The 15,161-nt window shown below is 44.3% G+C and overlaps 1 protein-coding gene across 1 annotated transcript in view; it reads left to right on the top strand.

Moving 5' to 3' along the window:
* The first annotated feature begins 2,529 nt into the window (after positions 1-2,529).
* The window catches only part of TRHDE (thyrotropin releasing hormone degrading enzyme), a 206,477-nt gene continuing 193,845 nt past the window's right edge, over positions 2,530-15,161 (top strand). The window contains exons 1-2 of the mRNA XM_068999188.1: positions 2,530-3,752; positions 9,212-9,485. Of these exons, the coding sequence (XP_068855289.1) occupies positions 2,935-3,752; positions 9,212-9,485 (1,092 nt within the window). The 5' untranslated portion in view covers positions 2,530-2,934. The remainder of the gene's footprint in view (positions 3,753-9,211; positions 9,486-15,161) is intronic.

The following is a 15,161-nucleotide window of genomic DNA, read 5'->3' on the forward strand; positions in this document are numbered from 1 at the left end:
TCATGGCTCCTTACTAGCATGCACCTTAAACCTTTTACACACTCTCTCCTATACTGACCCTTCAATTTATAGATTAATATTGTGTGACTGACTCCCTTGGCAGGGCTTGGAAGATCTCAGCCTGGAGAGTTATGTATTTGTTATGTGTACATCAAGAAGGCCAGAATGATGCTCCTGTGCTGAAGTAGCAGAGCTGGTTAGCCCAACTGCTTGCTACTCACTGCTTTCTGAGAAGGCTTCACAAAAACCTTAACCTGTGAAACATGTAACTATCCAATTGTAATTAATTAAAACCTATTAAAAATTAGAAATGTTTGTAAATGGGACATACTGTACCAATTTATTCCAGGCTACTTCTACTCTTGAATCACATCTTTGCCTGAATGTCTCCCTGCACTGCTGACAAGAACAAACATAACTGAAAGTGCAGTTCAGAGAGTGACAGAGGGAAACACTGCCTATTTTACTAATGCCTGATACTGACAGCCTGCACACAAAATCTTAAAAGCACTCAGACACTCCCTTTTGTGCCCACTTTTAAAGGGTTTAATGAAACATGTAGAAACTGACACTTTAAACCTGTAGCTTTGGATGTTATTTTGCCATGTCAGTTTCCTTTTTTTTTTTCCTAAATCACATAGCAATAGTTTTCTACCTTTCTGCATCAAACTTCAGTCAACAAATAACGCTGTTTTCAGATAATAAAATGTTTCTGTTCTTTGACCTGTTATAACAGGTGGGCAGCCAAGTATCACCACAGGAAATACGTGGCAACGCTAGTTATTGAGCAAAATTGTAGCCCTCCTAGGACATACAAACACTATTAGGAAGTGTATCAACAAACTTCTAATTAAGAATTGTTACAATTACAAACCTTTTTTTAGACTGCGCTGCAAGAGAAAGGCTCGTTTCTTTCCAGAGACAGTAGACCTGAATACAATTCTTCTATAGGAATGTATAAGGAAGCTAGTAAACTCCTTCTACTGAAACTGGTAATCCTTAAAGTGGTTCGAGTGTCAATAAATGATCATTTGTATTCCGCAACAGCATGCAAAGTGGTGAAACACTTCTTGAAGATGTCAAAGATTCAGGACAAAGACAGATTAGGCATTTCCCCTTGAAGTAAAATGGCTAATATATCACATTTCACAAAGCTCTTCAGGTTTGCTTTGCTTATGAAAGAAGTGTAGGACTTGATTTTTAATTTTTGTTCTTTTTCCTTCACTATGGAAAGTAAGGCCTTTATCCTGCAAATTGTTATGTATGTATTTAGCTTGACATACAGCATATATTCCCATAGACTCCACAGGACTGAATGCTGAACATAGACAGATCTGTAACTGCTTACAAGATTGGAGCTAAAGAGCTTCAAAAAAGAAAATGAACAGAGATAGTTTTTGAAGTATGCAAACAAAATAAGGGGAACAGAGATGCTTTCAGACATTGATCTAGATCCTTGCTGTATATATTAATTCTGTGTTTCTGCAGACCCTACGTACAAAGGTTTGGGTGTAGGTGGAAGAAATAGGATGATTCCGTTTCCCAGACAGGGGTTCATTCCTGGGGGTACTCAAGCCAAGTGTTGCTGTATCACCGCAGGCAGCCTTTAACACATCTTTAAATCCCTCCAGCTGAGGAGCGGGGGTTCACCACTGGCAGGAAGGAGAGTAAAAGAGAGAGAGTCCTGGGGCCGCAGAGTAACGGCAGGGGGATTTCTGAAAGTCCCAGCCAACGCTTACGGCGCGATTTTTTTTCTGGGTATATTAATCCTATCGATTTAAGTAGGAGTATTTATCCTTTTCTGAGCTCCATCCTCACGTTAGCATGACAGCACTATTGTCGTCCAAACACGTAGTCGGCGGCTCTTTATTAAGTCTCTATAAATATGACACAGTAAGGGCGTTCAATATTTATGTGGAGAGCACACGCATTTGTGTGTAATCCCGGGCAGTCCTGCGGCTCGGAGGCTTTGCAGCCTCCCCATTCCCGGCGCAGCCCGGCCCTCGCCCTCCGCCCGCCCCGGCCGGGGCTCCCACCGCCGCCTCAGCGACCTCCCCCGGAGCCGCCGCGTGTGACACACCGGAGAAAAGCCTCCCTCGTCCCCGCGTCGCCCCCGCCTCCCGCCCCCGCCCGCTCCCCCGGGGCGCCACCGTCACCGCCGGCAGCCGGAGCAGCCGCTGAAGCCGAGGGGCGGCGGGGCTTGCCCGCCTCTCCCCCCTTCCCATCCTTTCCCTTCCCTTCCCTCGCCTCTCCCCGGTGCCTATATATAGCCGCCTCTGCTCGAGCCAGCCGGGAGATTGCTCTGTACCTGCAGGAGACAGGAAAGAGAAAATAAGAGGAGCGACTCTCCGAAGCCTGACCCGCTATCAGGAAGAGGAGGACGGGCCCGGCCCGCGCCACTGTCCGGTGCCACCGCCCCCGGTGCCGGGCGAGCCCCGCGGGGACGGGCCGACCTGCGCGGCGGCGCCCCGGGGGCGCGCATGGCTCGGGCGCTGCCGGGGCCGGGCGAGGAGCCCGACCCCGGCCCCGGCGGCTCGGGACGCGGGGGAAAGAGAGCTGCCTGCGGGCGGCAGCGCTAGCGGCGGGGCTGGGGCGGCAGAGCCCTCCCCCTTGGCGCCGAGGTGCGCTCGGCGGGATGTGCTGAAGTGCCCCGCAGAAGCCAAAGAAGTTGCCTGCGCGGCGTGGCCCCGGCGGCCGGACGGCGGAGAGCGCCCGCCGCCTCTTGCCTGACCCGACCCGACCTCGTCCCGTTTCCCTCCCCTAGGGCTGCTCCCCGGCGGGGCTCCCGGCGGTCAGGGTGATGCGGCTCGTCGGGAAGTGAGAGACGGTGCGTCCCGCGCGGGCCGAGGGCCCCCCTGCCTCGGAGTCTCCCATGCTTTCGGGGCCCCCTCGGGTGGCGGCGGCCCCGCGGGAGGCGGGGGTGGCGCTGCCGTGATGGCCCTGGAGGAGAAGCGGGAGAAGCGCCCGCCCGTCACCCCCATGATGATCGAGGAGGAGGCCGCCCTGCGGAACGGCAGCCGGGGGCTTCCGCCGGGACCCTGGGCCGAGGCGGCGGGGCCAAGACCCCGCACCACGGAGCGGCACATCGCCGTGCACAAGCGCCTGGTGCTGGGCTTCGCCGTCTCCATCCTGGCGCTGCTGGCGGTGACCATGATCGCCGTGCTGCTCAGCGTCCGCTTCGAGGAGTGCGGCGCCGCCGCCGACGGTCCGCCGCGGGCCGGTGGCAACGGGAGCCTCTCGGGGGCAGCCCGGCAGCCGCCCGGTGCGGAGCAGCCCCCCGGCCAGTCGGAGGAGGAGGCGCGGGGCGGGGAAGCGGCGGAGGAAGAGGAGGAGGAGGAGGAGGAGGAGGAGTGGCAGCGGCGGCGGGAGCTGCCGCCCTGGGCCCGGCCGCGGCTGCCGCGGCACCTGCGGCCGCTGCACTACAACCTGATGCTGAGCGCCTTCATGGAGAACTTCACCTTCAGCGGGGAGGTGAACGTGCAGCTGGAGGTGCGTAACGCCAGCCGCTACATCGTGCTGCACGCCCACCGCATGCACATCGAGGCGGTCCGCGTGGCCGAGGACAAGCTGGCCGGCGGTGTGCGGGTGGCCCGCACCTTCTTCTACCCCCAGACCCAGGTGTTCGTCGTGGTCCTCAACCGTAGCTTGGAGGTGCAGAGAAGTTACAACCTTAAGATCATCTACAACGCCCTCATTGAGAACGAGCTGCTGGGCTTCTTCCGCAGCTCCTACGTCCTCCACGGCGAGCGAAGGTAGCGGAGCGGCCGCGTCGCCTCAAACCCAACTCGGTCCGAAGTTAGGAGCCCCCGCGCCAAACTTCGGGCGGGGTGGCGCTAGGACCCGGCGGCCGCGGCGCCGCCAGGCGGGTGATGCCGCGGGCTCCGCGCTGCCCGGCCCCGGCGGTCCCGCCGAAGGGTGCGGGGCTCGGTCGGCTGCCCGGGGAGGGGGCTGCGGCGGGGGAACGGCCGCTAAGCCCGGCCAGTCGGCCGGTGAGCTCAGGCCAGGCCTCGCCTCCCCCGCCACCTCTCTCTGGACATCTCCTTAGGGCTCGGCTGTCAGGGCAGAGATGTGGAGATTCTCGGGGGCCGCGAGCCCTTGCCCGGTCCAAGCTGCCGGCCGGTGTCGTGAGACAGTCGTGAGAGCGGCTGGAGGGAGCGAGCGGGGGCGGGCGGAGCTGCCTCGGGCTGCGGGGCGGTCCGGGCCGGGGTGAGCCGGGGCCGCCGGCGGGTGAGCGGAGCGCTCCGCCTGCGCGCCGCGCCTGGGCAGGGAGGGCTGCCGGCTGCGGCCGGCGGGCCAGGAGACAAACCAGCGCAGCTTGGGGACGGACGGTGGCAACGAGCGAACTTCCAGGGGTGGCACCAGTGAAGCAGACCGTCCGCTAGGTCCTTGTCAGGGCAGGCCGGAGCAGGGACTCCGGGTCTGTTTCCCACAAAGACTCTGTCCGACTGCCGTGTGCCCTCGCGTGACAGAGCCTTGTCAGGTTACAAATAGCAGCGTGCAGGGGAGTGGGACTTCTGTTTTGTTTTTATTCTGCTAGGTGAAGCAAAAACGTGGTGGGATGTGTTTTCACATAAGGTGAATGCGTTTACACCTGCTGCTGGGTCGCTCCAGATTTACACCCTGTGTCCCGGGAAACCCGATTCGTGTGCGTGCAGAGCAAGTTTCAGTCTTGATCTGTATTTACTCGTGTTGCTATAGCCCCTTGGGTCCCTGTCGAGGCCCTTGTTACGGTAGGCAGGGTCACTGTGGAGGCCCCCGTTTAGCCAGTTACAGAGGCTTTCTTTTTAAGGAAGGAGTTTTCTAACCGCAATGAGGCTTTGTAATGGAAAAGAAAGGCGGGATGGACTTCTTGATAGTTCTGGCATGGTTTATAATTTTAGAATTGGATTCTTTTTAAGCTGTCCTTTCTGTGCAGTGACAGGTTTTCTTGTCCTGAATCTTAATATTTTGGATTGTGAAAACAATCTAAGTGAAACAAAGATTTTGTAGTTGGAAGAACTAGGCAAAAATACTAAGTCAGACATGAAAAGCATCCTCACCAGCTCAATTAAGTCAAAAACCCTTTTATTAAAACGTATTTTCATTACTATGATTACTGACAATTTTAAAAACCTGATATTAGAACTGTAAGCAGGATTGAAATTAAGTTTTTGCAATTTGTCATCACAGTGAAATAAAAAGGAAACTTGAAAAAGCACAGTTGTAAGAAAATATGTGGATAAAATGTCTTTTATCACGGTTGACTGAATGGTTGGGGTAATGGGGAGTTCTTACAGACCTGTATTGAAATGGGCAAATCAGAAAATAAAATACTGTTAACAGCAGGGGTATAATTCACTTTACAAATCTGAGAAGTTATTTAAGCAGTTATTATTCTCATGTACTTTGTGTAGGAATAATTGAACTGTCAAATAGGTGTGGCAGTGACATTTCTCCAGAGTTACTGTACTACACTTCAATACCGATCCCCTAGTTAAGATTTAGAAACCATCACCAAATAAAAAGGTCTATTCACTGTTTCAGTCATCAGGATAGCTTAAGACCCAGGGTAGAAGGCGATGGTAAAATGTTTTTCACAGTGCTCTGTGTGTAACTTTTCATATAAATTACTTTGTTTTTAATACAGTTAAGTATATTCACACTGGGCAAGATGCTTACCTTATGTAAGGTAGCACTGCTATATTGAAATCAATGGTATGTTTTTCCTTTACACCAGCTCACTTATATTTCTTTCAGTAAAACATTTTTCAAACTGTAGTCATTTCATGGTTGTAGTTTCAGGTGTTAAATAGAAGTTTTTTTCCTTTTCAAATGTCACAGGCTTAATGACTCACTATAGTGTAAAGTGAATAATACCCATTCTAAACCAGGGAACTTTTCTGATCAGAGAGTGCTCTTACATTAACAATTTGCATTTTGATTAATAACCCATTTTTCAGTATAATACATATAGCCATTTTTAGTCCTTAAACATGGACACCTTCTGTTATGATAGACAGACAGACTTGCATGCTCTGGGGGACCTTGGTGTTCCAGCAGTGCTTTGATTTTTTGACATCTTTATATTCCATTAAAATACAGCAGCCTCATTGGAGTAGTAGTTGCTGTAAAAGGGTCTAAACCATAATTTTTCAGTTTTGTTGTACATGAGGAGAAAATAACTCTGCTGTGAGGCATCACAAACATACTAATGCATTCAATTTATGATTTTTTCCCCCTAAAGTTAGTTTCTGTGGCCTTCACAGGCGAAAGTTGTAAATCAACCTGAAATGTAAGAGCTGTGTAAAAATATTTATTTTCTGGCTGAAATCTTTCCTACTGTACTTGAAATGTAAAATGCAAGTGATATGCTGCAAATTTACTTTGTGTTATGTGCTAGAATTTACTGACAGTAATCAACAGAAATATAATACAGATCTACTGTAGAGTACTGCAGGAATATGCAGGTGTTATGTAAATGAACATCAAACTTTGGCATAAATGAAAAGGAAAAAAAATTCTTACATCACACAGACAAAACAAGCAGACATGTTCTTTTGTCTTGTAACAACTAAGATGTCAAAATAGATAGGTTGTTGAGGAAACACATGTCTTCCTTTAATAGACAAGACAGAATTAAAACACCTGTAAGTTACTGCCATGGGTATTGTGAGAAGACAGGCTGTGAGCCTGTCCTTCCCTCAAGTACAACCTTTTATGGTGGTATTTGGAGGAATTGGAGGGAAAAGTGTTGGTACCCAGAGAGGCATGTAAAGGGAAGGATGAAATAGTCAGCCTGCCCTTCACTTTTGGCATGCTATAGAAGTCTGCTTGTTTAGCTAGAACACAGAGCAAAATAGATAAACAGAAACGATGTTTTGGGTTTAGCTTGTTTGTTGTCTTTAAAAGTAAATGGTTAGGTTTTTTAAAGCAGTTTTAAGATTTTGTTTGTTTTGCTTTATGGCACAGCAAGCAAATAGATGTTTGATAGTAATGCACATGTTATAAATATCACTATTATTGGTAACTGATGTATTTTTAGTACGAAATACTGACTGCCCAGTGTTTGCCCCGTTACGTCTATGTGGATATATCTGTCTATCTGTAAAAACACAGAAGATGAAGAATTTACCAGGGTTTATTAGCCTGGTGAAGGGATTGTTTCAGTGGCCTAAAATGTATTAAAAGATGAATTAAAAGATAAGATCTCTGAGAAGTGGGGTGAAGATGTGGAGGGGAGACAAGGGAAAGCTTCCTTATTTAGAGAGTGTCACAGTATAAACAGTATTTCCTAAGGATGCATTTACGTGTGTGTCGGAGCTCATTAAAATTGTTAATTGCAGAGGAAAGTTCATCATTCTTGTTTTATTAATAACAGGCCAGTACAGTTTTCCATGCTCACTTGAAGCTTCTGTTGATGTCTGTAGCTGTTTAGAGTGTGCCTAGAATGCAGAATCAGGTCCACTTGAAATACTTTGCATATAAATTAAGTTGCTTTGCTTCATTTAATTGGCTGATTTGGCTTTGTTGCAGTAGTGCAAATCCACTGATAATATGGAATTTTTTTGGCTTAATACTGGATACCTGGCACCAACTTTTTACCTTAGATTTAGCAACCTTATGCAAAATTATGGTTTTAATAATCCATGTTTTGTAATGAGAGAAGAAAAATGTGATGAATTCCTTCAATAATTATTAGCCAAAAAGGCTTTTTATTTTAGAAGAAAGACCAATGGTAATTGCTTCAGTGGTGGAAAAAATTTTTGAAGTTTTTAAAAAGTCATCCTTACTTCCAAGAGGTGATAATTCACTGGAAAACATATATTCTATATATAACATATATTCTATCAGGCACTATAGCAAGAAAAAAGTGTTACATTTTAATAAACTTATTTCTTCATTGCCTTCAAAATATGTGTAAAACCCGAAAAGTTTTAGAAAAAGTTAGATACTTTATTTTCCCTATGGGCTACCTATATTTTTTGCTGTGTCAGTGTTAGAATATCATACTGCAGAATAATGGTTATAGACTGATTAATAATAGGTGCCACCATTTTCATTACATCAAAACTATCCACCCATCCTTTTCCCTCAGAGGAATAACAGGTGATTAGTCAGCCTCTAAAATTTTGATAAATGTGTGCCTGGTATCTAGAATTGCATGGTTATTTTCACAGATGAAGCCTTGGAAAGTGAGACATGAATCCATACCACTCAAAAAGCCTACATATGTGCTACCTTTAAATTTACATGGTTGTCTCATGGTAATTTTTTCATTCTACATGCCTCCAGAAAATAGTCTTACCGAACTCCTTAAGTCAACCTTTTAAATGTAGCTTCCTGTTTCTGCAAAAATATCATGGGTTTTCTCCAGAAAGCTTCCTATTCTATATCTGGATCAAAATTTATTTATTTCCAAAGAAGCCAGGTACAGGTTTTACTGTCAAGCTAAAGCCTTCCCATTCTTTCCAGATGTGCACAATAAATACCTTTTCCTCCTTCAGAGATCTTTCCATAATTTGACCCATTAACTGTGAACATGGATTTGTTTTCTATAAAATACACCAGAAAAGAAAAGCACATGTAAAAGAATGATGAAATAGTTTGTGCTGGTTTAATCATTTGCTTACATTTGTGATTCTGCAAAGCTCACAGAATGTTTTTTTGGATGTGCACAGACACAGCAGTGCTGCATAGTACTGTGTCCCAGACCTACATGCAGCCGGTAGAGAAATAATCAGCAGTGGAAAACAATGACCCTCCTGAGTGCCCTGTGTGACCGTAAGTTCTCATGCCCAAAGAAAGGTAAAGTGCCCTGTCAGTGTCTCAGGGCAGAGTGAATTCCCTGAAGGCTGTTAAATCCTGGTTTGAACCGAGTCTGCTTGTTTTACATTGTATAACCAACAGTGGCTCACTTTTCTTCCCACATATTGATGAACAATACTGCTAGAACCTGAAGTTTAATGCAAGGTGAGGGTTGAATTATTTAATGTCAGTGTGATGTTTACAAATTAGTAGAAAATTTGTTGACCATTAATTTGTATCTATTGCATTGCAGTAGAGGTAGTAAGAAAGTGATAAAGCAGTGTTCAAACACTGTATATTTTGTACAGTTGTATTTTTTCCCCCCTTAAACCACGGTAGTCATGCAGTGTCTTATTTGGTATGTCTGTGAATCAAGTGCTAGGCATAGTTAGTAATCAATTTTTCTTTTTGTTTTCTGCTTTTCTAGGTTTCTTGGTGTTACCCAGTTTTCTCCTACTCACGCCAGAAAAGCCTTTCCTTGCTTTGACGAGCCCATCTACAAGGCCACATTCAAAATCAGCATCAGACATCAAGCGACTTACTTATCTTTGTCAAATATGCCAGTTGAAACTTCTGTTTTTGAAGAGGATGGATGGGTTACAGATCACTTTTCACAGACCCCTCTCATGTCCACCTATTACCTGGCTTGGGCAGTGTGCAATTTTACATACCGGGAAACTGTCACCAAGAGTGGAGTAGTTGTAAGTATTCCTAATGTACCAAATACATTTCATTACTTTGAAAACCCTCACTTTTTGTAAAGGGATTGTACCAGCAAATACCTAAAAGTATTTTCTTGATTGGTATTTTTAAAATTTGCTAGTCTATTTAATGATTGTGTGTATTGTTTGGGACCTTTCCTGTAGGTTTGTCTGACATTTTTGGTTTGTCTTGGGCCTTTTGTAAATGGTTATCTTAGTAGGTATGGTCATCTGATGAAATTTTAAACTTTTAAATATGCTGTTAAACTACGCTTTGGTTTTCTTGGGAAGTTTTTTCTTGTCTTTCCTGTAGCCTTTGCAATACTAGTTCATGATACTATTAAAAGAAAACAGTATTACTGGTAAGTTCCAGTCTCCTTCCTTCAATACTGACATGTCTCTTGGTGTGCTGTATGCTAGCTCAGGAGGCTGATATAGTAATTTCTATTTTAGATCTTTTGCTCAGGAGCAGGACTTTGCAACCTATCCACTTCCTGAGGTTGATGGAAGCACTAAGTTTCTGGAGCTGTTTTTTGCATGGCATGATTCCAGGAGTTATGCCTTGAAAAAAAATAAGAGAGAAAATCCTTTATTTATGTCAGTTTCGGTTCTGTGTACAAATATCAAGCTCAGAACTGTATAACAAGACAAAACATACATGAGAAATGCTGTCAACTTAATAGAATATTTCATAGCACTGTCATCTTGATTTTTCAGGTGAACATACAGAGAAACCCTTCCTACTTAGTTACTGTGAATAACAAAACAGAGCTAGTTCTGGAAGTAGAGGACTAGACAGCAGTTTGAACTGTGAACCTGAGCAAAGGGGTGCTTACCTTATACTTTGGCAAATGCTGTATGATTTTGTGCTGTAGCCTGGGGCATGAGGAAGGGCTGCAGACTGATCACATCAGGAAATATCTCCTTAAACACTTTGAGCCAGCCTAAGCATTGTGCTGCAGTGGAGGGAGCTAATCCACCTTCTCTGAGCCAAAGGTATTCTTGGCCTTCCTTTTGCCAGCTGTCGTCAGCTGTACAGCTGTATGACCTGGCTGAAAACTGACCTGAAAAATAACTGAAAATGTAGTAAGTTTTCAGCCAAAACAGTTCACTGTTCCAGCTTTTTGGGCTACTGCCAGAGCCCTAGCATGGATTCAAGGCTGCACTGATGGAATGCAGACCCAGGACAGCATTGGCATATCTCATATAGGCCATACTGAAGGGATCAACAAATAAGTCTTGTTTTTGTTACTGGAACTGCTGGGTAGGATGCTGGGGCCCTTTCACTCCTCTTCAGCCCTTTTATACCATGACCAGCAGACTGTGATGCTACTCTCTGGCACCACAAAATGAGGAAGTATGACTAGGAAGTGGTTCTCTGAGGTGCTTTAACCCATATGGGATATGGGAACTGCTGAGACTTTTATAATAGCCATAGGATTGTAGAAGGGTTTGGGTTGGAAGGGACCATAAAGACCATCTAGTTCTAAACCCTCTGCCATGGGTAAGCACACCTTCCACTAGACCAGGTTGCTCAAAAACTACATCCAACCTGGCCTTGAGCACTTTCAGGAATGGGTCATCCACAGCTTTTCTGGGCAACCTGTTCCAGTGTCTCACCACCCTCACAGTAAAGGATTTCTTCGTAACACCTAATCTAAACCTGCCCACTTTTGTTTTGAAACTGTTACTCCTTCTCCTATCACTGCTATCGGTGTAAGCAAATATTTGAAATGTGGGGGATGGACCTCAGGACCATCAATTTGAAACATGCAACCTACTTTCTCCTTAACTCATTTTCTTGTAGTATTCTTTAGAGCTCATGTCCTGTACTTTTTTTGCTGCTTGAACGTATTTTATGCCTTGAAGACAGAGGTACACTTATGTGTTGTAGACAACAGTTGATAACTTTCTGCTGTTCTTGTGTTTCCCAAAACCGTTCACAAGACTTTAGATTTAGCTGGAATCTGAAGAGAGAGTCCAAGTATTCATTTGTTAGGAATTTGTGGTTACTAGAGCCTTATAATTATGCTCAAGTCTGTTGGTTCAGCTCGTGTAGGACATACATGTGTATATTCCACCAGCTTGACAGTAGCACGGTACAGAACATTGCCAACAATTATGGAAATTAGTAGGTTAATCTTTGTGAAGACTTGAAGACCAAAATCCTGCATAGATTGAGATAGTCTCTTATCCCATAAAATAGTTTGGTTAGTCTAGAGTTTTAGCTCCTGTTTTTTTATAAAGCCCTTATCACAGAGGTGTATTAATGCCCAGGAATACCAAAATAGTTTGCACTGGGTTATTGGTTAAATATATCTTGCTATTTTTCAGTTCCATTTGGGATCTGATCATCTTTTATCATGGTTCAGTTTTGTTGAAAGAGTGTCTTTTAAGGTATGAACTCACGGCAAGCACTTGAGAGCTGCATTCTTTCAGATGAATTGCTGAGGTAATCCATCTTTTTGAGTCTCTTGTATTGCAATGCCAGGAGTTCATGGATGCTACTGGGTGAATTTGAAATTATCTGAATCCTTGCACATAGAATTTCAAATGTCTTAGTTTCCTTCAAAGCCACTTTTTACTAAAATGTAGTTACTTCCATATCCATGGCAATTAACTTAAATGTATAATAAAAGTAAGTTTGCTTCTAAAAATGAATGGATTTTCATGAAAATTATCCAAACCTTCAGCTGAAGCATCTTGATAGGCTATTTCTTATATTGGTGAATCTTCATCTTAATTAATGTAGTGTATATTATATTTTTTAGTAGACACCTAAAACACTCCAGCTTGCATATACTTGTAGTTTTCTTTTGGCACTTCTATGAACTTGGTTTTGGTTCACAAAACATTTTGGGGAGGGAGTGGGCTGTCCTTTCAAATTCTGACAGCATGCTAATGATCATAATCTCACTTCTCTTCCAGCTGACGAGTATTAATAAAGTGCTATGGTCAAAGGTAGATAACTCTCTGAAGAACAGAAGTAGCTGTGAGATGAAAAGCAGTTTTTTCCCTCAAAACTGCTTAAATGTTAGCTGTTCAGTTTTTCTCAAAGAATGCCACTGAACTCAAAATTAGTTTAAACCTAAGCATGACATTCAATACAAGTCAAGCTTTAAATAGAAGCTGCCTTTTGGAAAGCTTAGGTAGCCAATCAAAATACCTCTGTGGCTATAGCCTATTTAATTCTTGCATGAAGATGTTTTGTATTTCACACACTAAAATTAATTGGGCAAAGGGAATTAAGACAAGCAGTTCTTTTCTAGGAGTGCAGCTCAGTGGATGTGAATCGTTATCACATCCATAACTCTTTAGTCCATACAGGTCTGATCCGCATCCCTTCCAGATTAGGTAATTTAAAAGCAGAGTTGAATTTTTACATACATTACAGGTATGTAGTATGTTGTTCAGATTCAGCTGGGATTACAGGGAATCACTGCAACTGCCTTTGTCTTTGGGCAGGGACTTTATTCCTGTGGAAAGGACAGTGATGCAGTGCAGTCATCTATGCTGCTATGGACTGGGGAGCAGTGTAGTTCTACCAGGGTGGTGTCTGAGGTAATGCTGTTTTGAGGGAGGAGGGATGCCCTCACAAGCAGGCTTAGCTGATCAGTGTATGGCTCTAGCAGTTGTACCAGCTGCAGCTGGGCAAAATCATGGGATTTGTATGCTGGCATCTTTGCACAATACAATAATCTACAAAACTCCACTTACCTCCACATGCTTGCTTGCTTCTAGTCTTATGTTGCATTTCCTAATCATGCATCATACGTTCTTTGTCAGTAATTCTTAAAAGGAAAATATTGCTGGTTGGATTGTATTGTCTGTCACATCATCTCTGTCTCTTTCCTTCATTGTTGTCTTTATATGTGCTTTCAATCCACCAGGCCTTTCCCTACTATTGTTGCTTTATTTTTTCCCCTTTTTGGATTAGTGCGTCTATTCTCCAAACCCTCTGTTTCTCATTCCTTTGTCAGGTGAACATGGAAACTCACTATTTCCTGCCTGGCTTTTCAATGTCTCGTAAGTTATTTTAATTCCTTTTTCCCCCTGTAAATTCTTTCTCTTTTTGAATTAGTGGAAGGTGGGAGCACATAATGTATCAGTGGAGATGAATATATTGCTGGAAAAGATGTTTCTGGGAGATTAATCTTCTCCTATTCTTCCTTTTTCCTGTGGATGGGATGTGGAGATAGGTATGGAAATAAAATGCCAACTGGCAACACTGAAGTGTTTCTCTTGTCAGGGGGAGTATCTGCTAAAAACAGAAAAAGAAAGTGTATGGAAAGGAGTGGAGTCAGGACGAATTGTGAGTGCGGGGGTTAAAGAGACAAGTGCAGACAGTAACCAGAGAGGATGGGAATGAGCAGCTCTGAAAGAAAGTGGCTATCTAGCTGGGTGGTGGTGAGTGGGAGGAGAAATGCTGAAGGCAGTACCCAAAGAAGAAATTAGCGTGGTTTCACTTTTCCTACCCCTGCTTCTATTTCAAAGTGATGGCAGCACGTTTTGCAGGACTGGCAGTGTGTGCCTGACCACAGCTGGGTCAGCTGCTCAGGGTAGGACCTCCACTCTGTGACTGAACCCATACACATTCCATTTTGAAGAGACCTCTAAGACCAGGTGTGTCTTGGTTTCACCAGTATTAAAAGTTATTGTAGTGTCATCAGTGCTGAATACTTTGTCATGATACAAAGACCTTAAGGCTAAGAAAGATCTTACAGTAATAATTATGCCAGAATAAGGTCAACCTTTATTGCACTGCTTTTGTTTTGGTATTACTTTATCTAAGATGTAATTAATGTTCACAAGCTTTACAGTATATTTAAGTCTTACCCTGGCCAATGAGGAGGAGCTCTAATAATCTGGCTAAAGGAAAGTAAGACAATTACTGTTTCCATAGTGCTTTCTGGCTTGCAGAGAGCCTGCATGAAGGTCCTGGCATTGAATTCTCTCAGGCATATGCTTGGGGAGCTCACTCAGTTTGGCTTGATATAACTCAAAAAGATATAGTGGTCTCAAAAATGGGATCCATGCATTAATAGTTGCCTAATTCTGCACAAGTGAAAAGTCATTTTTGTCCCGGAAGAGCTAGTGAACAGAGCCACAAAGCAGATTTAGGTCAGAATTGGTGCATGTCCAGCGGCTCATGTTGGTTTAGTTCCAGCATGGGACCATGGTTTGATTCATGTCCTTAAGACAAGATGACTGGACATAGTACAGTGCTTCCAGGTGGGCAATGCAAGTTGGGCATTCCTCTCTCTGAATTGTGGTGATCAGTCTGAGAAGACTAAAGAACTGCCTTTCATTAATAGTCTAAGAAAAAGAAAAAAACCCAGGTTGAACAGCAGAATAACTTTTTTCCAGTGAGTCTTGTCATGTGTTAGTTACTAGAAGAAACTGAGAATATCAGTCCTGTATAAAATAACTGTGCACTTACTATGCAGTTCAGCCTGTAGCTTTTTTTAAATTATCTTGTATTTGGAAAATGTATTAATATTTTTACCTAATAGTAAGAATGACCTCAAGACCAGGCAATTTCTGTCAGCTAATGACTGCCGGGGTTAAAGGCCCGAGGCTCTTCCTTAGGCCCTCTCTTCAGTTGATGATTAGTGACTGCCAGCAAAGTCTCTTCATCAGTTATTATTTATTAATCAGTATTGAAGCAGTTATACA

The sequence above is a fragment of the Aphelocoma coerulescens genome, chromosome 1A, assembly GCF_041296385.1.
Source record: "Aphelocoma coerulescens isolate FSJ_1873_10779 chromosome 1A, UR_Acoe_1.0, whole genome shotgun sequence".
Taxonomy (NCBI): domain Eukaryota; kingdom Metazoa; phylum Chordata; class Aves; order Passeriformes; family Corvidae; genus Aphelocoma; species Aphelocoma coerulescens.